The following is a 24,458-nucleotide window of genomic DNA, read 5'->3' on the forward strand; positions in this document are numbered from 1 at the left end:
CGGGAATGTATCCTAGCGGCAGCCAGGCAGCACGCTGACCAGGTTCATTTAACTGACCCCGCCATGCCAGTTGGCACCGAGGCGGTGCCCTCGGCCGAGCCCGACTGGGACTACCAGGTTGGGCAGGCAGGCCGCCGCCACCAAGACATGATGGTCCAGTGCCTTCTTGCTGGCATGCAGGCAGCCTCCAATAAATAAGTCAGTCAACTTTGATAAATTAAAGGAGGTAGTCCAAGACTCAGATGAGAATCTGGCCGTTTTTCTTAGCCAACTAACTGAGGCACTCATTCAGTACACCTGCCTTGACCCTGCCTCCCCTGCAGGAGAAACCGTCTTGGCTACCTACTTTATTTCTCAGTCGGCTCCGGATATCCAGAAAAAATTTAAAAAGGTGGAGGACGGCCCTCAAACTCCCATCCAGGATTTAGTCAACTGACCTTCAAGGTCTACAACTCCAGGGAGGAAGCAGCTGAGGCCCAGCAACAGGCCAGGCTAAAACAGAAGGTACAACTCCAAACCCAGGCCTTGGTAGCAGCCCTGAAGCCCGCTGGCTCCAGGAGCTCTCAGAGAGGAGGTGCTCCCCAAGCGCCACCTGGTGCCTGTTTCAAGTGCGGCAATGAAGGCCACTGGACCAGGCAGTGCCCCAACCCTGAGGAGCCAACTCGTCCCTGTCTGAGCTGTCGGCGGATGGGCCACTGGAAGTCAGACTGCCCCAACCTGAAGACGGTTGCTACGCCACTACTTGACGCGCCTCCTCCAGGTACTGGAGGCCTCTTCCAGCTCCTCCACACCAACAAAGATTAAAAGGCCCAGGCTGGAGAATCCCTCCGACTCTCGCCAAGCCCAAGGTTACGCTCCAGGCAGCGGGTAAGTCCATATCCTTCCTTGTGGACACGGGAGGCTATCTACTCTGTTTTGCCTTCCTCCAGTGGCCCAGCCATCCCTCCGCTGTCACGGTCATAGGAATTGATGGCACTCCCTCCACCTACCGCCAGGCTCCTCCTCTGTCTTGCCGCCTGGATGGCTCCCTTTTCTCGCAGTCATTTCTCATCATTCCTTTGTGCCCAGTCCCTTTGTTAGGACGAGACCTCCTCTCCAAGCTAGGGGCCTCAGTTCACTTCCGGCCCAACCCCTCTCTGCACCTTGCCTGTTTCTCTTTCCCCTCCTGATAAACCCTGCCAGGCTCATACCTCATTCCTGGTTTTTGGTCCCCATTAACCGTTAGGTGCAGGTGGCAACCATTCTCCTAGAAACTCCACATTCCCCACTATCAATGGTCGTCTGAAAGAAGAGGACCATACACCTTAATCCCTGCCACCCCCACTGTTGCCAAGCTCCTTGGTCTTCCCTCCTGGTATCACCTGTCCCAGCTGAAAAAGTCGCCCACCCAGCATGATTGCAATTGGACCACTCAGGTTGTTACACCTACCAAGTTACAACTCACATGCGCAGGAAATGACCCTCTGCCTGACCTTCCTTGGCCACCTAGTCCTCCCAAGTCTAGCTCCCTGTGTCATCCTCTTCGTCCAGGACCACATAAAGGAAGCCTCCAGGGTTGCTGTCAATCAGATGCTACTCCACCCCTACACCCGAGTTCTAACCTCTGAAGAACCCCACGACAGCCTATATCAGCGGGAAGCAGCCAGATGAATACGTCGCCCCTTTTTCTTATTAGAAAGAGGTCGGAATGTTAGGCAGGAATCTAGACCCAACATGGCGTTATCACCTGGCATGGCAGGCCCTTTGTTAGGACTTCCCGCCCTTCACTTCCTGCTAAGACTCTCAGCGTGCAAAAAAAGCCCGTGCCCGCCAAAAACCCCCACTCTGCACAAGCTCCTGTTCATGTCATTCCTCAGAAATCGAAACCTAACTCAGGAAAACCGAAACCTACAAACCCTGCCTACCTCGCCCTATAAAAGGCCCCCCGATACCCACCCCGAGCACGACTTCCTCGGCCCTCCTCCTAGGGGACCGTGAACCTTGCCCACGAGCCCAATAAAGGCTACCTCTGTACTCATCTGCCTCGTATCTTCTTGCTCGGCTCCCCATTACATTACAATATCTAAATATTTGCTACTTAGATAAAGAGATTTTTGAAGAATGTTCTTAGTACACATAGTTTGGGGTCTTTCTGAGTATATTTGTATAGTAAATTACAAGAGTAAAATAGTTACATTAAAGAATATGCACATTGTAAAATTTCATAGATATTCTCAAGCTGCCATTCAATAAAGGTATATGAAACTTCACTGATGTCAAACTGTGTGAGAAAGCCCATTTCTTCACACTCCTATAACACTAGGTGTTTTAAAACCAAAGATTTTTGTCACTCTGATAGATGAAAAACAATGTTTTGATTTGCCTGTCTTTAGGTATAAGGGAGGTTGAGCATATTTTCTATTTCTTGATCACTTGTGTTCTTTCTCTTTTTTAAATAAATTACCTATTCATATTCTTGTCCATTTTTCCATTGTGATATCCATGTTTAGTTTAGTTTTGTTTTATTGATTGTATGAATTGTTTGCAAATAAAGGAAATTTGTCCTTTTTCATTTGTGTGGCAGTTTAAAACAATTTTACCTTTTGGGTTATAACTTTTACAAGTTTTGTTTATTAATGTTTAAAAAAATCAACTTATTGAGGTATAATTTACGTAAAGAGATGTACTCATTTTAAATGTAAAATGTGATGAGTTTTGACAGTCGTGTTCACCTGTATAATTAACATCTCAATAAAAATACAGAACAATTCTATCCCAAATAGTTTCTTTGTGTTCTCTGAAGATAATTCCACCATTCCTGGCCCTAGGAAAGAACTCATTTGCTTTCAGTTATACTGCCTTTTCCTAGCAGTTCTGTGGAATCATGAAGTACATACTCCTGTGACTAGGGTTTTGATCAGCATGAAGCTTAAGATTCATCCAAATTGTTACATCTATGAGTAGTTTGTGCCTTTTCATTGCTGAGTTGTATTCATTATGTAACACATTTTACTGTAGAGTCATCTTTTGTTTGCTGGGGCTTCTGTAACAGATTACCACAAACTGAGTAACTTAAAACAACAGATTTATTCTCAGAGTTCTGAAGGCTAGAAGTCTGAATGCTGTCTCTAAAGACTGTAGGGGAAGATCCTTCCTCACCTCTTCTCTGGCTTTTGGTGGTTGCCTGCAGTTCTTGGCATTCTTTGGCTTGCAGCAGGATAGCTGGAATGTCTGTCTCCATCTTTGTGTAGCACTCTTTCTCTGTCTCTGTATCTCTTCTCTTCTTATAAGGACACTAGTCACCCATTACAGTTTGCTTTCTAGCCCTCGAGAATTCATGTCCTTAGGTGCAAAATGCATTTACTGCATTCCAATATTCCCAAAAGTTTTAACCATTCCACCATCAACTTTAAATTCAAAATCTCATCTAAATATAATAATTTCACAAAGTCCCAAATCTCATTTTATATATTATCAAAATCAAATATGGGTGAGACTCTGGGTATAATGCATCTTGGACCAAAATTCCTCTCCATTGACAGATGTGTGAAACTAGAAAACAAATTATTTGCTTCTAAAGTACAATGATGGGACAGGCATAGGATAAGCATTCCCATTCCAAAAGGAAGAAACTGAAAGGAAAAAAGGGGTCACGTGTTCCAAGCAAGTTAGAAACCTAGCAGGGCAAATTTCATTAGATTTCAAGGCCTGAGAGTAATCCTCAGTGGCTTACTGCTTTGCTCTCTGGGCCCTACTCAGGCAGCAGCCCACCCACTCAGCCCCCAAGGGCAGTGGCTTTACCCTCTCTGGCCCTCACAGTCATTTGTCCCATCTCTGTTTCTTTCATCTGATGAAATAATATTCTCCAAAAACCTTGTTGGTCTTCTGTGGATGCCAAAGGGGTCTGTACCATTAGACACAATTGTTCTCCACAGATCTTTCCTGGGTAACTCCATCTATTTATGGCTTCTGCTGAGATGGCTGATTGGATCAGTGAATCACATTAGCAAGAGGTTGTTCAGGCACACCCTTGGCCTATTTCCAGAGCCTATCTAGAACTAGCTTTAGGTGTTTTATACAGCAGCACCCTACTTCCTATTACCAAATCTTTTTCAGTTTCCTGGGACTGCTGTAAGACAAGTACCACAAATTGGTGCCTTCAAACAACAGAATTTATTCATTCATAGTTCTGTAGGCTAGAAATCTGAAATCAGGGTGTCAGCAGAATTAGTTCCTTTGAGTGCTCTGAGGGACATCCTGTTCTGTGTGTCCCTCCTAGCTTCTGGTGATTTCCAGCAGTCCTTGGTGTTCCATGATTTGTAGATGTATCATGCTAATATCTGCCTCCATCTTCACATGACATTTTCCCTGGGTGTCTCTTTTCTGAGTTGTATTGGATTAAGAGCCTACACTATTCCAGCATGACTTCATCTTAATTTATATCATAATTACATCTGCAATGACCCTATGTTTAATTAGGGTCACATTTATAGGTACCAGAGGTTAGGACTTCAACATATCTTTTTTGAAGAGAGAATTTAACCCATGACTAGCCTGTTGATGGACATTTGGGTTACTCCAGTTTCTGGTATTGTGAGTAAAATTACAATGAAAATTCATGTACAAGTTTTTGTATGTTTTTATTTCTTTGGGTAGATTACTAGAATGGAATTTCAGGAATATATGGTAAGTTTGTTGAACTTTACAAGAAACTGCCAAACTGTTTCCAAAGTATTATGCCATTTCACACTTCCTCTGGTTATGCATGAGAGTTCTAGTTACTCTATATCCTTACCTTGGTATTTTCACTGTTTTTAATTTTAGTTATTATATGTAGTGCTCTATCCCATAGTGGTTTTAGTTTATTTCCATTTCTCTAATGAGGAATGATCCTGAGTATCATTTTATGTTCTCCTGTGTTCTGTTAATACGGTGAATTACACTGATTGGCTGCTTAATGTTAAAAAAACTTGCATTTCTGGAATAAACTTGAAGATTATAGTTGATGTGGTTTTCTAATATTTTGTTGAGAATATTTTCCTTGATGCTTATAGGGGTTATTGCTCTGTAGTTTTCTTGTAATGTCTTTTCTGATTTGGGTACCAGAGTAATATTCTTCTCATACAATGAGTTGGGAACTATTCCAAAGGACTTATATAGGATTGATACTATTTTTTAGAATGGTTTGATAGAAAATTCACCATTGAAGCCATCTGGGCCTGAAGTTCTTTGTGAAAAATATTTACAGTATAAATTTATTTTTTTAAGAGGATATAGGACTATTCAAATTTTCTATATGTTTTGTGTCTGTTCTAGTAAATTGAGTCTTTCCCCAGTCTGTTTGTTCATTAAATGAGTGGACAGTTTATATAAAGAAAAAAGGTGCTATTTTTCCACTACCTGCATTCTTTTTTTCTCCAGTTCATTTACTCACCCCTTCAACTCACTGTTTTTCAAATTGAGGCCTCGTGGTATATGTATATTTCAAAGACTTAGAATTTTGTCTATTCACATTTTTTCTCCCACAGCATTTCTGAGAAAACTGGGTTAGATGCTGTACAAACTCCTGAAATCTTCTGTCTTACTTGCCTTTTGACTTCTACTTTAAAAGATTATGGCATAAAGTTGTGTACTTTCTTTCTGCTGATGTTTCTTTTTCTTTTTATTTGGCTTCTTGTTGTTTTCTTCCTCCTCCCTACTTTCTCCTTCTTGTTCTCCCCTTCTTTTCTGTCTCCTTCTAATTTTTCTTATTTATTATGTTAGTTTTTCTGTGATCTGACCTCACCTCACAAAATATTACAATAAGAATATTCTGATGTTTTTCTCTTTTGGTATGTTGGCCTATTACCTCATATAGATTACAAGCTAACAGAAGACAATGACATCATCTTATGTTTTTCATCTATTATTCCCTAGACAGTCGTCAACTAGTAATGACCCAATGACTTGTTGGCTTTGTATTGATTGAAATGTAAGTTATAAACTGAAAGATGAATCTTAGTTCATGATCTTTAGATTCTACTCCAGTTTTTATGGTACTCCCTTGCAGGGTTAAGGTTTTAATAATTTAATGATTTAGGGAGGTGCAAAAACCTATAGTAAATGGACATCATATTTCATTATTTTTATTTTTATTTCCATTCTCTCACTTTTCAGCCTTTCCATCCTAGTTGTTGGAAAATCCAATTTCTTGATTGATTGATTTGGTCCTTGTACTTCTAGCAAGTATTGATTCTCCCCCAAACTCTTTTTGCTGCATTTCTAAGACAGAAGTGCAGTATTTCAATTTATTCAAAGAAGAACTAACATACCAGTTATCCTACAGAACATAGCTAGAATTTTTCTACCTCTATAGTTTGTAATTGCAATTTAACATTTTCTGTCACTGTTAAAGACAGACCATCCTTGACTAGTTTTTTAAAATTATGTTTTTACTTACTGATTGTCTACCAAGATGATTTGATAGACTAACATGGCTTTCCACTATGTGTAGGGCAAACAAAATATAGTTTTATATTTTAAAGTAGATTTTTTTACAAGCAGGCCAGGTGCAGTGGCTCATGCCTGTAATCCTAGCACTTTGGGGGGCCAAGGTGGGTGGATCATTTGAGGTCAGGAGTTCGAGACCAGCCTGACCAACATGATGAAACCTCTACTAAAATACAAAAATTAGCGGAGTATAGTGGCGGGTGCCTATAATCTCAGCTATTCGAGAGGCTGAGGCAGGAGAATCGCTTGAACCCAGGAGGTGGACGTTGCAGTGAGCCAAGATCGTACCACTGCACTCCAGCTTGGGTGACACAGTGAGACCCCCTCTCAAAAAAGTAAATAAAAATAAAAAAATACAAATACAAACATACATTAATGTGTATTTATTGTACCATATAAATAAAATTTAAATCTAGCCTTTGGTTATTTATTTTGATGATGAAAATGGGAAATACATTTTAGTTCAAAGTTGGAAGAGAGGAAAACAGTCTAATGAGTAGAAAGAATGCCATTTAAGTCAGTCATTCTTAATTTTATTGCTTTGTATTCTTAATTCTTTTATGTAATCTTGAGGGTGTTCCCTAATTTCTCATTACTTCACTTTTGTTTTATTCCCTTTTTTTTTTTTTTTTGAGATAGGGTCTTGCTCTGTTGTCCAGGCTAGAGTGTACTGTCACAAGATCATAGCTTGCTGTGACCTCAAATTCTTGGGCTTAAGCGATTCTTCCACCTCAGCCTTGCAAGTAACTAGGACTGCAGGCATGCACCACCACATCTGGCTTTCATTTTTCTTATAGATCAGCTTTCTGATTCACTTGGTTTGGCTTTGTGTCCCTACCCAAATCTCATCTTGAATTGTAATTCCCAGGTATTGAGGGAGGATCGCAGGGGAGGTGGTTGGATCATGGGGATGGTTTCCCCCATGCTGTTCTCATGATAGTGAGTTCTCATGAGAGCTGATGGTTTTAAAAGTGTTTGACAGCTCCCCCTTCATGCGCTGTCTCTCTCTCCTGCCTTGTGAAGAAGGTACTTGCTTCTCCTTCGCCTTCTGCCATGATTGTAAGTTTCCTGAGGCCTTCTCAGCCATGTGGAACTGTGAGTCAGTTAAACCTCTTTTATTTATGAATTACCTAGTTGCAGGTAGTAACTTTATAGCAATGTGAAAATGAAATAATACACTGATGTTTATTGCACAGAAACCTGGCAAAATTAAATTGAAATCCTAGGATATTGTATCATACCACCATGAATGTACTATAATGTTTAGTCAGTCTCAGTTTTGTTCACAATGAGCCATATGTTTTCTAGCATTGTTTTCATTTGTTTGTAGGTGATACAAAATATGCTTCTGTTTGTAGGATTTAGTTACTTTATTAATTGAGGATACTTAAAATAATAAATGAATAAATTATAGCAGATAACTTCCCAAATTCTACTCACCAATTCCAGTTTATATTCTTAATTATCATATAAATTTTTATTTTGGAAAATAAATATCTAAACTCAAAAAATATCCTAGAAGGCATTAATTCTCAATGTACATGTTACATGCCAGAACTGAGAATATTGGAGATTTTTTTGTCAAAATATTGGGAGCTTCAAAGAAGTTGTTTAGTGACTCTCTTGGAGTCCAGGTATGACCAACAATAATATGGTAATGATACCACTCTAGCCTCACTAACGATCTTTTTGGAAATATTCTCACTGTCACATTGTAGGAAATAGTGATTTTATTGAGTATTTTAAATTCCAAATATAAATCTTCTATTATGGCACTTCTTCAGAGGAGATGAAGAATAAGTTTTGTCTATCCTGAACCCTCCTACTTTTATGATGACCTGTTGTTCTGGGTCTTCCATTTCTATCAGTTGCCATAATGCTGTATGTTATTTTTTCTTTTATAGGTAGTAACTGGAAAGTTTTTATAATCACCAGTGACTTGCCAGATGCAGGGACCAGCTCACAGATTTATATAATTCTGTATGGACAACATAGAAGTTCAGCCCCCATATACCTTTATGGAACAGATGGGGCTCGATTTCAGGATGGCCATGAAGACATATTTACTGTAAGTAATAAAGCTGAGTACAAGCTGTTAATGTAAGTGATACTGCTAGTAGGTACTTTGGAAGGAACGTAGTCTATCCTTTTAACAATACCATGTGCCCTGTAGAAGATCATTCAAAAGTAATTTATGGAAGTTTTTGCTCAAGTAGATTTAACAGAAGTAAATCTGCAATATGGGAAGAGACAGTAGCTAGACAGAAATACTAGATGGTAAGCATTTATTTCTATGTGGACAGACATCAACAGCAAGGGCTTATGCCTTTCTGGCTCTCCAGATAAGGCTCCAAGTCAAGTTCAAAAAACGAAAAATAAAATTATCAAACAAGGAAGGCAAAAAAGTTGACATCAAGTTGTTAATTATTGGTTTTTATTAGTTATTAGTTATCAAGTTATTAGACCATGGCTAGACACATGGAGATTAAGATCTAGAGGGAAACAGAGGTAACAAAGATGAAGCAGGGAGACCAGTGCCATGTTGTTAAACTGAAGTTGGATACATTAGCAAACAAAGGCAAGACTTGAAATGGGTCAAGCACCTAGCACTTATAGGTGCTTAGTAATGTCTGTTGAATAAATTAATGGATGCACAGAAGGATTGGTTTGAACCAGGTGGAGACAGTAAAATCACCATGAAAAAAGAGTGTCCTTAAGTATTGTAAGTCTTCATTGGACAGCCACCTCCATGTGATCCTGGGTGTTTGGTTTACTACAACCACAGGAGAGGCTGAACCATTTGGAAATGTTGTTCCCATTAGTTTAGTTTGATTTAACTTTTCCATCCTATATGAGTCAATATTTAAAGACACTCTTGTGTTTATAGTCACTAAAAGATTTTGTCGTTATTTTCCATGAGTAAGAAATAAAAATAGTCTGAGCTGTTGTTGTTGTTTTGCTATTTTAGTGTTTCTGTTTACTTTTAAATTGAATTATATATTCACATAGTTTATAGGGCTAAATAATTTTCAATTCTGTAATAAGAAAGGAGCACCCTTAACCCCTCATTTTCATAGTTTGATGTTTCTTTTTTCTTAATGCTGCTACTACATTTCAGCTCTTTCTGTTGTCACTCTTGCTTGAGTTCCGGAATGGCTACATTGATCTCTTGTTGTAGAGGTGATAGCTTCATTAAATGCAGTAATTTCACGCCAATTTTGATCACAGTTTCGTTTGTTCTAATGAATTGTTTTCTTGTGAGGGTTCTTAGGTAGACTGTTTTACATCTTCCTTTCCTTTTTCCTTGTACTTTCTTTGTATAGACTTTTCTTTTTTTCTTTTTTATTGTAAAATACACAAAAGTTACCATTAAAAAATTTTAAATTGTACCATTTAGTGGCATATAGTACATTCACAGTGTTATTCAACAATCACTATCTACTTTTATAACATTTTATTCACTCCAAAAGAAAACCTTGTTATGTAGTCACTCCCTGTTGCCTTTCTGCCAACCCCTAGCAACCTCTAATGTCTTCCCTTCCCTTTCCCTTCCCCTTCCTTTTTCCCTTCCCTTTCCCTTCCTCTCCCCGATTCCTCTCCCCCCTTCCCCTCCCCCTTCTATCGCCTCCCTCCCCTCCCCTCCCCTTCCTTCCTCTTCCCTTTCCTATTTGGATGTTTTAAATTTTTTCTTATTGCTGAAATTGCTCTAGCTAGAACTTTCAGTACAGTTTTGAATAGAAGTAGCAAAAATTATTATCCTTGTTTTGTTCCTGATTTGGGGGAAAAGCTCTCCATCTTTTACCATTTAGTATGATGTTATCTGTGGGTTTTTCTCATGATGAGTGTCCTTTACCATGTTCAGGAAGTTCTTTTCAAGTTCTAGTTTGTTGAATTTTTTTTTTTTTTTAAATCATGAAAGGGCATGTGATTTTGTCAAATATGTGTGTGTGTGGGGGGGGTGGTTTGGCATCAGTTGAGATGATTGTGTTTTTCCCCTCTATTTTATTTACGTGGTATATTAGATTGATATTTGTATGTAGAACCAATTTCCATTCCTGGGATAAATCCTAGTTTATTATAATGTATAATCTTTTTAATATGCTTCTGGATTCATTAGCTAGTTTTGTTGAAGATGGCACAGTGGTTTATAGTTTTCTTGTTATGTCTTTGACTTTGTTATCAGCATAATGCTGACCTTGCAGAATGAGTTAAAAAGTATTTCCATCTCTTTTTTGGAAGTGTTTGGAATGAATTCTTCTTTAAATATTTGATAGAATTCACCAGTGAAGCCTTCTGTCCTAGGTTTCTTTTTCTTGGGAGGTTTTTCATTACTGATTCAACCTCTTTACCTTTTATAGGTCTATTCATATTTTTTATTTCTTGGAGTCAGTTTTGGTGGTCTGTGTGTTTCTATAGATTTGTCCATTTCATCTAGGTTGTCTAATTTGTTGGCATACTGTTGCTCATAGCATTCTTTTATAATCCTTTTTATTTCTGTAAAGTCAATAGTAATGTCTTTTCTTTTATTTTTGATTTTAGCAATTCTCTTTGCTAAAATCTAGATAGGCTAAAGTCTATCAGTTTTATTGATGTTTTTAATAAACAAATATTAATTTCATTTATTTTGTTGTTTTTATATTCTCCCTTTTGTTTATCATCTATCTCTTTGTTCTACCAGCTTAGGATTTAGTTTGCCTTTCTTTTTCTAGTTCCCTAAGATGTAAAGTTAGGTTATTTATTTGAGATTTTTCTTCTTTTTTAATGTAGGTGTATATAGCTATAAATTTCCCTCAGAGCTCTGCTTTTTGCATATTTTTTGTATCTTAGATTTTTGCTTTCACTTATCTCGAAGTATTTTTAAATTTTCCTGCAGTTTGTGCTTTGACCTATTCGTTGCTTACAAGTATGTTCTTTAATTTACACTTTTTTTTTTTTTTTTTCTGAGATGGAGTCTAGCTCTTTCGCCCAGGCTGGAGTGCAGTGGCATGATCTTGGCTCACTGCAACCTCTGCCTCCTGACTTCACGAATTCTCCTGCCTTAGCCTCCCAAGTAACTGGGATTACAGGCACCCGCCATGACGCCCAGCTAATTTTTGTATTTTTAGTACAGACAAGGTCTCACTGTGTTGGGCAGGCTGGTCTTGAACTCCTGATCTCATGATTCACCCGCCTTGGAATTTACACATATTTTGAACTTTTCAGTTTGCCTTATAATACTGATTTCTGGATTCATTCCTTTGTGTTTGGACAAGATACTCTGTATGATTTGTCTTTTTAAATTTTCAAGACTTGTTTTGTTGCAAAACATATGTTCTATCCTGGAGAACGTTCCATGTGTACTTGGAAAGACTGTTTTCTGTTGTTGGGTGGAGTGTTCTGTAGACGTTAGGTCTAGGTGGTGTGTAATGTTCAAGTCCTCTATTTTCTTATTATTTTCTGTACTTGTTTTGCCCATCATTCAAGTGGGGTATTGAAGTCTCCAACTATTATCAAAGAGCGCCTGTTTCTCCATTCAGTTCTGTTAAATTTTGCTAATTATATTTTATTTATTTTATTATTATTATTATTTTGAGACAGAGTCTTGCTCAGTCACCCAGGCTGGAGTGTAGTGGCAGGATCTCGGCTCACTGCAAGCTCCGTCTCCTGGGTCCATGCCATTCTCCTGCCTCAGCCTCCCGAGTAGCTGGGACTACAGGCGCCCTCAACCAGGCTTGGCTAATTTTTTTGTATATTTAGTAGAGATGGGGTTTCACCGTGTTAGCCAGGATGGTCTCGATCTCCTGATCTCGTGATCCACCCGCCTCGGCCTCCCAAAGTGCTGAGATTACAGGCGTGAGCCACTGCGCCCGGCCTGCTTATTATATTTTAGTACTCTCTTGTTAGGTGTGTACATGTTTATAATTCTTATCTCTTCTTAATGAATTGACCCCTTTATCAACATATCATGTCCTAATCTGAGCTGTTTTTAAGTGGACTTTGTGAAATTATGTTGAAAGTTGTTCCCTTGGCTCTTCATAGATAACAGTTGGAGACATTGGAACACTCTTTAAAATTCGTATTGGGCATACCAACTCTGGACACTCGCCTTCCTGGCACTGCAAGGAGGTAAGGATGTATCAACACTTTCCCATTCTTTGCAAAATCCTCTGCATATTCCTCTCAGGACTCAACTCATCATGCCTATAATGAGTTGATGGAGTCCTGTACCTTTTTAGCTTGTGCTTTCCTCAAGGCAGAAGTATCATATGTCCTTAATAATTAATTAATTCTTAATTGATTGAGGGAGGCACCTTAACCAAGCAATTCTTTCACCTCTTTGCAAAGAAAAAAATGCCTGGGACTCTGGATAAACTCATATAGCTTCTTGATATAGTTGCACTACTGATAAAAAGATGACTAGCTGTATGTTATTTGCTTCAGAAATGTTGTAAAGATAGACCACTGTGTTGATGAAATAATAGTCTACTAGAATTGAATGCCAGCTCTGAAATTTAGTCTATTCATGCTAAGCAGGAAAATGCCCCTTGAGTGTTTTTAAGATTAAAAAAAAAAAGGCTTAAATTTTCTACATTGTTCAGCATGAAACATCCACTTATTACCATGATTGTCAGTAAATGCAGATCTCCAACACTGGAAATCATAGAGCTTGTCATCCATTTTTGTGTATGGTGTATTTACATCTTCTGTCATTTCAAAATAAATGCTCTTTAAACAAGTTCTCAAAATGTGAAGAAAATCTCGTCATATTCCTGATATTTTTGGCAAACTTACTCTTCTTGAGTTTTAACATGTGGAAGAATTAATGCAAAATTCATAGAAGATGAGTAATTCCTTAAAAACATTAAAAAATTCCATTAGCAGGAGTATATAGTTGTTAATACCATCTTCTTTATGTTAAAGTTACAAGGATTCTGAAAGCAGAATGAAAAAATTTACCTTATGAAAATACAGAATGTTGAGGTTATATTTTAAAATTCAAAATTACTACCTGGCTTCTATGTGAAATGCTCTCTTTTATGCTATATAGAGCTTTTGAAGTATAATATTCAAATTGATTCTTAAGTGATCATATGTGACAATAATATCTTTTTTTCTTCCCTCTCAGCGAGGTAAACTAACATATGAAAATTATCATTAATCCTCCTGCTATTTCATTTGATAGCCAATATGCAAGATTACATTCATTATGAACTTGGGATGCTGAGACAAAAGGTTTTGTATTATAGAGGAATGATATAAAAATCAGGCTGAACATTTCTATTGTCTTTCTCTCTATGGCAAGTATTCTCTCACTGCAGGAGAACTTCGCCTGAGGTTTACTCTGGCTCTTGCTGAGTACCTGTGAAGAAGACACACATTCTTCATTCAAAGTTTCATTCTGAATGTACAAAAACTGTTATCCAGTTTATCCATTTTGCAAAATTAGTTGACATTTTTCTGTGTAATTCTTATAATACAGTTTAGAAGTTTAAAATTTGAAATTTTAAGTAAGCCCACTTGCATGGGGATTTGAACAGAATCACTGATTCCATAATAGCAACAATAATACATTTCCATAAAATAACCACATTGCTTTAGAAACTTAATCTTGATTTTTTTCAAGTTCAGTTAAGGAAGTTTACAAAATAAAAAGTTCAAAATGTTAGGTTATTTTCTGCTTCTCAAATGATCAGCTTTGGGCCTTAATTAAAATGGTCAAATCAGACAGTCTTGGCAGTAGTAACCTTGCAAACAATAGTTTTTCTCACTGGTTCTCAGGAAGCCTTTCTAAAAGTGACATTACATTGTGTCAGAATCACACTTAATATGCATTTATAAATGTGAATTCCTGAACCTGTCTGAGACCCAGAGACCTTAGTAGGAGCAGGTCCTGAAAATCTGCCTTTTTTTCCTTTTTGAGACAGGGTCTTTGTCTGTTGCCCAGGCTGGAGTCGAGTGGCACGATAATGGCTCACTACAGCCTTAACTTCCCAGACTCAAGTGATCCTCCCACCTCAGCCTCTCAAGTAGCTGGGACTATAGGCATGCACCACCACACCTGGCTAATTTTTAAGTTTTTGTGGAGACGGGGTCTTGCCATGTTGCCCTGGTTGGTCTCAAACTCCTGGGCTCAAGCAATCTGCTCACCTTGGGCCTGCAAAGTGCTGGGATTACAGGTGTCAGCCACTGTGCCTGGGTGAAAATTTGCCTTTTTAACAAGGTGATTTTAAAATCATTAAAGTTGAAAATCTCTGATTTAAGGAACTTTCAAAAGAGTAAGATTAACTTAATAGTTAAAATAACACCTCACTGAAGCTTTTTTTATTTCTAAAATTATTTTAATGAAAAAGTTATCTTTCTGTAAACATTTCATTATACTACAAATGAAACATCTGAGTCCATTACAGAACACTTCTGAATTCTTAAACATCAGAAAGCATAGTGAAGTTTTAAAGTAATTTTGAATATTTAGATAGGCTAACAATCCTTACATTACCCTTGCACACTGGCATGCTTATTCACTATTTTGTGACATCAATTACTGGAACTCCAAGAGATACTGTAAAAGAATAATTGTCCTCTATTCAGAAAAGGCTAGATTTTAGTATCAGAAAATATAGTTTTTTACTTTTTGATGATTTTCATATTTTTCAGTTCCTACCAGAAATTATTAACATTCTTGTTTAACTCCAGGATAAATGGATTAGGTGTAATAGGTGACCATATAAATGATTACTGGTTGAATTTTGTTCATTGCTAAGGATCCAAGGGGGGAACCATATCAGTTTGAATCTGTGGTGTATGAAATCTGACCTTATGCTAATATTTATAAAATTACTTTAAACCAAAACATCAATTTCTAAGTTGAAACAGGGAAAAATATATTTCTAAAAATGTAAACGTTTCTTTCTAAACAGGAAAATATTAATGACATAAGATTTGGGAAGAAATTGCCATGTTGGAAATAAACATTTCAAAATAGAGACACTAGAAATAGAAAATTTATCTGGGTGCAGTGGCATGTGTCTGTAGACCCAGCTACTCAGGAGGCTGAGGTGGGAGGATCACTTCAGCCTAGGAGTTGGCAACCATCCTGGGCAACATAGCAAGACTTTGTCTCAAAAAAATAAAGAAATAAATAGAAATAGGAAGATTTTTAGATAGAGGAAAGAAATGCCATTGTACTTGAGATGGCAGGAAAAGAAGAAATTAGCACTGTCAAATTATCAACAGTTTCTCATATTAAAAAAAGTTCTCTGAGCTAAGTGGCAGTCTTGAACCAAAACTTATTTGACACTTTGATAAAGCATTCCTACATTTTTGAAAGTAATATTATTGTTATTGTAGATACAATTGCATAATATGAATTCTGGAAAACAGTTTTATGTTCCTGTTCAACGATGGTTTGCACGAGATCAAGAGGATGGGGAAATCTGTCGAGAATTTCCTGTTTTAAGTAAAGGACAACCCATCCTTCCAGGTAGGAAAGAGTCAACTCCAGGCAGCACAGATAAAACTTGTTTGCCTAAATACTGAAGGACAGGGAACCAATAAACACATGTTGAGTAAATGAATGATTAAGGACTGCCAGTTTCTTATCACTTACCTCTCTGATGTGGCAGCTGCATCTAAATGCTTTTTAGTTGTTTCACATGCCAACATTCAGGAATATGTTCTTGTCAACAGCCCTATAGGAAGGTCGGCTGAAATGCTTCTTAATCAAAACAAGGAAATTAATTCTTAGGCGGTCATGAGAAAGATTGAATGTCAAATGAAGTTCCTCCAGGGCTAAGAAATGCAAGTCAATATATACTTTTCCCACCGGGCTCTCCCTCATTTTTGAAACTTTAACTATTTGATTAGGAAATAAAAACACAACTGCTCAATGACATTCTAAATGTCTGGCCAAAAGCAGAGATGTATTCAAGCCTTGTTTAAATTTATGGCTGATAATAGGCTCTTTTTCTACTCAGGGTTAGGTAGTCACCGCTCCCTAGCATAAGAATTCAGTGTGGCTGTCCATAAGAACTATTTGCTCTTGGGTCTGCTGGCCTCTGCCTTGGAGGAGAATGGGATAAGGGCATGTGAGATTATTAATTGGCAAAAAATGGATTTTTCTCCAATCCAGAGTGTGTTCTATTAAAATGTCATGCTTTAATTTTCTAAATAAATAAATAAATATATAAATGAGTAATAGTAGTCTTATCTGACATTAGGCTTAGGTCCATACCAACCTGTCTAGTTTTTTGAGGGAACGTAGACTGGCAAAACATTTGCATAGATTGATGATTCCTTTGTGGTTTTAAATTAAGGTGCGATCACTTTTCTTAAGTTTCTGAAGTTAAAATATTTTTGAAAAGAGGTGAATAGCCCTAGTTACTGAAAAGTGAAGCATGAGCATTGTTCTCACCATTCATAAGTATTTTTTTCACCATTTAGCAGCATTATCACTATTCTTCCTCATCAGCCCACGTGTTTCACCTGAGGAGATGTTTGCCAGGTGCCCTATTCCTACCCATTGTTGGTAATGATGTAGAGGTCACTTTCTGCTGCTACTTCCCTCCATTTTTAACTGTTAAAGTTCTACTCAAGGAAGGCACACTCTACAAATATCTTCTGATTTTACTTGTCTTTTGTGTAGGGCTTGACCCTTATGGTTTATTAATCAACATTTTTCTTTTCAGTTTCAGGACATGGCTTGGTATTCTAACCATACCCTATCATATGCTATCTGTAAACTTGATAAGCCTTTAGTTATCTAGGTCAATGGTAGATATAGCAAATGATAATTTACCCTTGCCATATTTTTATCTAATATTCTAGCTAAGATTGACACTGTGTCTGAAATGATATCATTACAAACAAGTAACACCCTTTGCTAGAGGTAGACATGTAAGTTCTAAGTAGTACAAATAACGAAAGCTGGATTAATGTCTCTTTTGCTGTATTTTATTCCTTTAAGTTTATAAAAAGTAATGATAGTTATTTATCATTTAAGACAACAGTAACTCTAAAAGTGTTTGCCCAGTTTACCAGTATACCATCATGTGTAACTGAAAAAAAAATTTGTTGTAATTATGGAGTTCCTAAGATAGGAATTACCTATCTTAGGTAGGTATAGGTATAGGAATTATGGAGTTACCTAAGGATAAAGGTTCCTAAGAAAACACCAAAAGTGGGCTCACAGGCTGTGTGAGCTACTTCTAAAAAAATTTTATTTTTAATTGTGATAATTAACACAAACATTAAATTTACTACCTTAAACATTTTTAAGTGTACAGTTCACTTGTGTTAAGTGTATTCACATTGCTATGCAACAGATCTTTAGAACTTCTGCATCTTACAAAGCTGAAACTCTATATCCATTAAATACTAATTCCCCCCAATCCCCACCCCGCCACACTTCTCTTAGCCCTTAGGAACCACATTTCTACTTTCTGTTTCTATGATTTTAACTACTTTAGATACATCATATGAGTGTAAGCATACAATATTTGTCCTTTTGTGATTGGTTTATTTTACCGAATGTAATGTCTGTGGTATAGCATGTTAACAGAATTTTTATTCTTTTTAAGACTGCGTATTACTCCATCATATGTATATACCACAATTTCTTTATCCATTCATCTGTCAGCAGACATTAGGCTTGCTTCCACCTTCTACCTATTGTGAATAATGTTGTAATGACCATGCGTGTGCAAATGTAAATATCTCTTTGAGATTCTACTTTAAACTCTTTTGGATGTGTATCTAGAAATGGGGTTGCTGAATTTTATGGTAATTCAATTTTTAATTTTTTGAGGAACCTCCATACCTTTTTCCATAGTAGTTGGACAATTTTACATCCCACAAGGGTTCCAGTTTCTCTGCATTCTCCCCAACACTTGTTTTTTTTTCTATTGATACTGGCCATCTTAATGGGTGTGAGTTGGTTTTTCATTGTGGTTTTCATTTGCATTTCTGTAATAATTAGTGATGTTGAATTTTTGTAGGCTTGTTGGCCATTTGTATATATTCTTTGATGAATTGTCTATTCAAGCTCTTTGCCTATTTTTAAATTGGATTGTCTCTTTTCCATGTGTTGTTGTTTAGTTGAAGGAGTTCCTTATTTTTTCTGGATATTAGCCTCTTATCAGATACATGACTGGGAAATATTTTTTGCAACTCCATAGGTTGCCTCTTTACACTAATGATTGTTGCCTTTGCTGTGCAGAAGTTTTTAAGTTTGATGTAGCCCCATTTGTTTGTTTTTGTTGCATGTGATTTTGGTGTCATATCCAAGAAATAATTGCCAAATTTGATATCCTGAAGGTTTTCTCTTAAGGTTTCATCTAGGAGTTTTATGGATTTAGATTTTTATGGTTAGGCCTTTAATCCATTTTTAGTTAATATCTATATTGATGTAAGATAAAGATTCAACTTTATTATTATTATTTTTTGCATGCATGTGGATATCCAGTTTAGTCAACACCATTTATTGAAGAGACTATCTTCCTCCTTGTGTGGTCTTGGCACCCTTGTCAAAATCATTTAACTGTATAATCGAGGATTTATTTCTGAGTTCTCTATTCTATTCTGTTAGTCTGTCTGTCTTTATCCCAGTACCACACTGCCTTTATTACTGTTGCTTTGTCATATGTATTAAAATCAAGAAGTGTTAGGCTTCATCTCAAGATTGTTTTGACTATTCAGGGATCTCTTGGCAATCTATAGGAATTTTTGGATTTTTTCCTATTTCTGTAAAAATTGCTGTTGAGATTTTGATAGGGACTGCATTTAATCTGTAGATTGCTTTGGGTAATGTAGACATTTTAACAATATTAAGTCTTCTACAAACATGGAGTGTCTTTCCATTTATTCGTTTCTTTAATTTATTTTAATAACGTTTTGTAGTTTTCATTGTACATATTTTTTGCTGCCTTGGTTTAGTATTAAGTATAGTATTTTATTGTTTTTGATGCTATTGTAAATGCAGTTGTTTTCTTAATTTCTTTTTGTATTATTCTTTGTTAGTATATAGTAATGCAGCTGCTTTTTTTTTTTTTTTTTTTTTTGAGACGGAGTCTCGCTCTGTCGCCCAGGCTGGAGTGCAGTGGCCGGATCTCAGCTCATTGCAAGCTCCGCCTCCTGGGTTTACGCCATTCTCCTCCCTCAGCCTCCCGAGTAGCTGGGACTACAGGCGCCCGCCACCTCGCCCGGCTAGTTTTTTTTGTATTTTTTTAGTAGAGACGGGGTTTCACCGTGTTAGCCAGGATGGTCTCGATCTCCTGACCTCGTGATCCGCCCGTCTCGGCCTCCCAAAGTGCTGGGATTACAGGCTTGAGCCACCGCGCCCGGCCTGCAGCTGCTTTTTGAGTGTTGATTTTGTTGTTTTAACAATTTTTGTATGTGTGGAGCCCTTTAGAGTTTTCTACATATATAACCTGCAAACAGCAATAATCTTGCTTCTTCTCTTCCAAGTTGGATATCTTTTGTTTGTTTTTCTTGTTTTAATTGCAATACCTGGAACTTTCAGTCATACGTTGAATAGAAATGATGAGAGTGGGCATCCTTGTCTTTTTCATGATCTTAGAGGAAAAGCTTTTTTTCTTTCATCAATAAGTATTGTGTTAGCTGTGAGCTTTTTATATATTGCCATTATTATGTTGAGATAGTTTCCTTCTATTCCTAGTTTGTTGAGAGTTTTTATCAAGGAAGCATGTTGGATTATAAGAATGTTTTTTCTGCATCAATGAAGTTTTTTGTTTTTTGGCTTTCTTTCTGTTAATGTGGCATGTTACACTGATTGATTTTTGTATGTGGAACCATCCTTGTATATCTAGGTATAAATGCAACTTGGTTATGCTGTATGTGCCAGGGGTAGGAGGGGGAGCTTCGCCATGTGAAATGCCATGAATTTTCCTACTGGTTTCGATGAGGTTCTTTTTGTCTTTGGTCTTGCCTGGGTATAGGAACCTCTTAGGTGGTTTCTGGGGTTCTCACAAAGGCAAATGTTCCAAGTATTGTTGTTATGATGGTATCTCTGTGGGCAAATGTGGGTCTAGGGTTTGCATCATCTTGCTGATGCCCTATGGGTACTTTTTTAAAATATGCTTTTTAAAATTATACTTTAAGTTCTAGGGTACATGTGCACAACGTGCAGGTTTGTTACATATGTATAATGTGCCATGTTGGTGCGCTGCACCCATTAACTTCTCATTTACATTAGGTATATCTCCTAATGCAATCCCTCCCCCACTCTCCCCACCCCATGACAGGTGCTGGTGTGTGATGTTCCCCTTCCTGTGACCAAGTGTTCTAATTGTTCAATTCCCACCTATGAGTGAGAACGTGCAGTGTTTGGTTTTCTGTTCTTGCGATAGTTTGCTGAGAATGATTGTTTCCAGCTGCATCCATGTCCCTACAGAGGACGTGAACTCATCCTTTTTTATGGATGCATAGTATTCCATGGTGTATATGTGCCACATTTTCTTAATCCCGTCTGTCATTGATGGACATTTGGGTTGGTTCCACATCTTTGCTATTGTGAATGGTGCCACAATAAACATACGTGTGCGTGTGTCTTTATAGCAGGATGATTTATAATCCTTTGGGTATATACCCAGTAATGGGATGGCTGGGTCAAATGGTATTTCTAGTTCTAGATCCTTGAGGAATCACCACACTGTCTTCCACAATGGTTGAACTAGTTTACACTCCCACCAACAGTATAAAAGTGTTCCTATTTCTCCATATCCTCTCCTATGGGTACTTTTTAATGAAACAACTATTTTATATTTCAGTTTACCAGTAGAACCCTGGACAAATGTGCCAATTAATTAAGAAAACTTCAATTCATTTTTGTTATATATTTGTCTTTTAAGTTCTTACATGGACAATAAAAGAAGAACACCTCTGATTAGAATAGCACAAAGATGATAGACCACTGTTACTCTGATTCCCCTCCTCTTGTTTTCTTTCTCCAATTTTATCATAGTTATTTGGTTTTTAAAAAAGGAAAAATGAAAGTTTGTTTAGAAAAATAATGGGAAAGGCTGGGTGTGGTGGTTTACACTTGTAATCCCAGCACTTTGGGAGGCTAAGGCAGGTGGATCTCTTGAGTTCAAGACCAGCCTGGGCAACATGGTAAAACCCCATCTCTATTAAAAAGAATATATAAAATTATATATTATGAATATGTAATATAATAATGTTATAAATTACATTATTATATATACATGATTTTATATATATATACACATATATATGTGTGTGTATATATATAAATATTAGCTGGGCATAGTAGCACATGCCTGTAGTCCCAGCTAGTCAGGAGCTTGAGGAGGGAGGATCACTTGAGCCTGGGAGGTTGAGGATGCAGTGAGCCGTGATTGTTCCACCGCATTCCAGCCTGAGTGACAGAACCAGACCCTGAATAAAAAAAAAAAAAAAAAGAAAAAGAAAAAATGACAAAGAATGGAGAAAAGTTGTCAATCTTTAGAAAAGGATTGTCAAGTTTACAATCCCAGAAAGTAAATAAAACTTCCCTCAATAATTCCTACTTATAAACCTTCTGCATGAGCTGAGGAGGGAATGGAATATGAAGGAATATTAACTGATGTGAAAATCCAGAGGATGGAGCTGGTGTGGGAGGGCAGTGCAGAAATGTGTTTGAATTCACAGAACTCTTGAATTATAATCTTTTTATCTTCTTCTGGTACTTCATGCCCATGAATATTAGGTATTTTGTCATTACCCTACAGGTCCCTGAGGTTCATTTTTTAGAAAACGTATGTTTCTGTGTTGTTAGATTGGATGATTTCTGTTTATCTGTCTTCAGGCTCATTTGTGCCTTCCTCTGTTCTCTCCAGTCTGCTCTTGAGCCTATTCAGTGAGTTTTAAAATTTGCTTATGATGTTTTTTTTAGTTCTAAAATTTCTATTTAGTTATTCTTTAAATTTTCTATTTCTTTACGGGGATTTTCTGTTTATCCATTGGTTTTAAGAGTGTTCATGATTGTTTGTAGTAACATTTGTATCCTGACTGCTTTAAAATATTTGCCAGATAATCAGTACCCATGTCATCTCAATGGTGATGTCTCCGTTCTCTTTTCCCATGTGAGTTGATATTTTTCTTGTTCTTAATATTCTGATTATTCTTATTATATCCAGGGCATTTTACATATTATTATGTGAGACAGTAGCTCTTACTTAAATCCTAAGGAGAATGTTGATATTTTTGTTTTAGTATACAGTTGACTACTGGTTAATTTCAGGTTGTAAATTCTAACCTGCCTTCTGTGGGCTGTGGTTCCAATGTCAGTTCAGTTCTTAAAATCTCTACAGTTCTTGGATCTTTCTTTTGGTGCTTTGCTTAGAAAACTGAGGCTTTAGTTATCCCGTTGTGCTGTGCACTTCTTCAGTCTTCCTGTTTGAGAAGGAAGACCCTATTGAAGCCCAGTTCCTCCAAACAGAAGAGAAAGTTCTCTCCTTTAAAATGTTGGCTCCAATGTACTCCTCTTCCCAGGCACAGGGATATAAGAAAATAGAGAAATGCAAGTAAAAAAATAGTAGCATGTCTGCATCTTCTCTTCTCTATATTTGAGGAGTTCCCTTTCCTGCCTCCTGAACCAAAACTAGAGGGCTTCTACCGAGCCCGCATATCTGAGGTCCCGGTACCTATTTCCAGGTCTCTGGTGCATTGAATCCAGGCTGGGGGACTGTGGAGGAGGAAAAATGGCAAACTCACAGATGCTTGGTGTTACTTTAAATTTTGGTCTTCTTCCCCATTCCTCCTGCCGCTGTTCACGTTTTGACCTTCATATAGCTGTTCTATGCATTCTGTCAAAGTTTTACAGCTGCATTCAGTAGGAGAGACTGGGTGGTGCATGTTACTCCGTATTACCTGGAACTAGAACTCTTGATTGGATTTCTGTACAGTAGTCTCCACTTGTCCATGGTTTTTCTCTCCTTGGTCTCAGTTCTTCAAAGTCAATTGCTGTCCAAAAATATTAAATGTAAAATTCCAGAAACAGACAATTCACAAATTTTAAGTTGTGTCCCGTTCTGAGTGTGATGAAATCTCCTGCTGTCCTGCTCCATCCTGCCCTGATGTGAATCACTGCTTTCTCTAGTGAATCCATGCTGTATATGCTCTCCGCTTGTGTGTCACTTAGTAGCCATCAACTGTCACAGTATCGCAGTGCTTGTGTTCAAGTAACCCTTATTTTACTGAATAATGGCCTCAAAGTGCAAGAACAGTGATGCTGGCAATTTGGATATTTCAAAGAGAAGCCATAAAGTACGTCCTTTAAGTGAAAAGGTGAAAGTTCTTGAATTAATATGGAAAGAAAAAAAAAGTATGTCAAATTTGGTAAGATCTGTGGTAAGAACAAGTTTTCTGTCTGTGAAATTGTGAATAGTATATTGTTATAATTAATCAATTTTATTGTTATTGTTAATGTCTTATGGTGAACTAAACTGTATTATAAGTATGTATATGTAGAGAAAAACATAGTATATATAGAATTTGTTACTATCTGTGGTTTCTGGCATCCATTGGGGATCTTGGAACTTTTCCACCATGGATAAGGGGAGATTTCTGTACGTAATTTTCTATTATATGAGCACTGCTTGGCACTTAAAAAGGTTTTTTTCTTATGTTGTCAGTGACAATATATGAAGTGAATGTGGCAACAGGTGAGCTATGGAATGCTGGAACAGTAGCAAACGTCTACATTTCTATCCATGGGGAAAAGGGAGATACAGGATCCAGACAACTATTTAGATCGAAGAACTCTTTCAATTTTTTAAGAGGACAAGTAAGCAAAATACCTGTTGATTTTAAAAAGATTAATCATGGTAAAACACATAAAATAAGATTTACTGTTGTAACTATTTTAAGAGCATTTTAAGTGCACAGTTTAGTAATGTTAAGTATTCACATTACTGCGCAACAGATCATCAGAACTTTTTCATCTTCCAAAATTGGTAATCTAGTAATTAACAACTCCCCATTTCTCCTTCTCTTCA

At 37.3% G+C, this 24,458-nt stretch overlaps 1 protein-coding gene across 1 annotated transcript in view; it reads left to right on the forward strand.

The window, feature by feature from the left end:
• RP1 (RP1 axonemal microtubule associated) overlaps nucleotides 1-24,458 on the forward strand; it is a 322,165-nt gene that overhangs the window by 75,235 nt on the left and 222,472 nt on the right. Inside the window, exons 4-7 of the mRNA XM_073998827.1 lie at nucleotides 8,373-8,536; nucleotides 12,487-12,573; nucleotides 15,796-15,928; nucleotides 24,096-24,247. Coding sequence (XP_073854928.1) covers nucleotides 8,373-8,536; nucleotides 12,487-12,573; nucleotides 15,796-15,928; nucleotides 24,096-24,247 — 536 coding nt within the window. The remainder of the gene's footprint in view (nucleotides 1-8,372; nucleotides 8,537-12,486; nucleotides 12,574-15,795; nucleotides 15,929-24,095; nucleotides 24,248-24,458) is intronic.

The sequence above is a fragment of the Macaca fascicularis genome, chromosome 8, assembly GCF_037993035.2.
Source record: "Macaca fascicularis isolate 582-1 chromosome 8, T2T-MFA8v1.1".
NCBI lineage: Eukaryota > Metazoa > Chordata > Mammalia > Primates > Cercopithecidae > Macaca > Macaca fascicularis.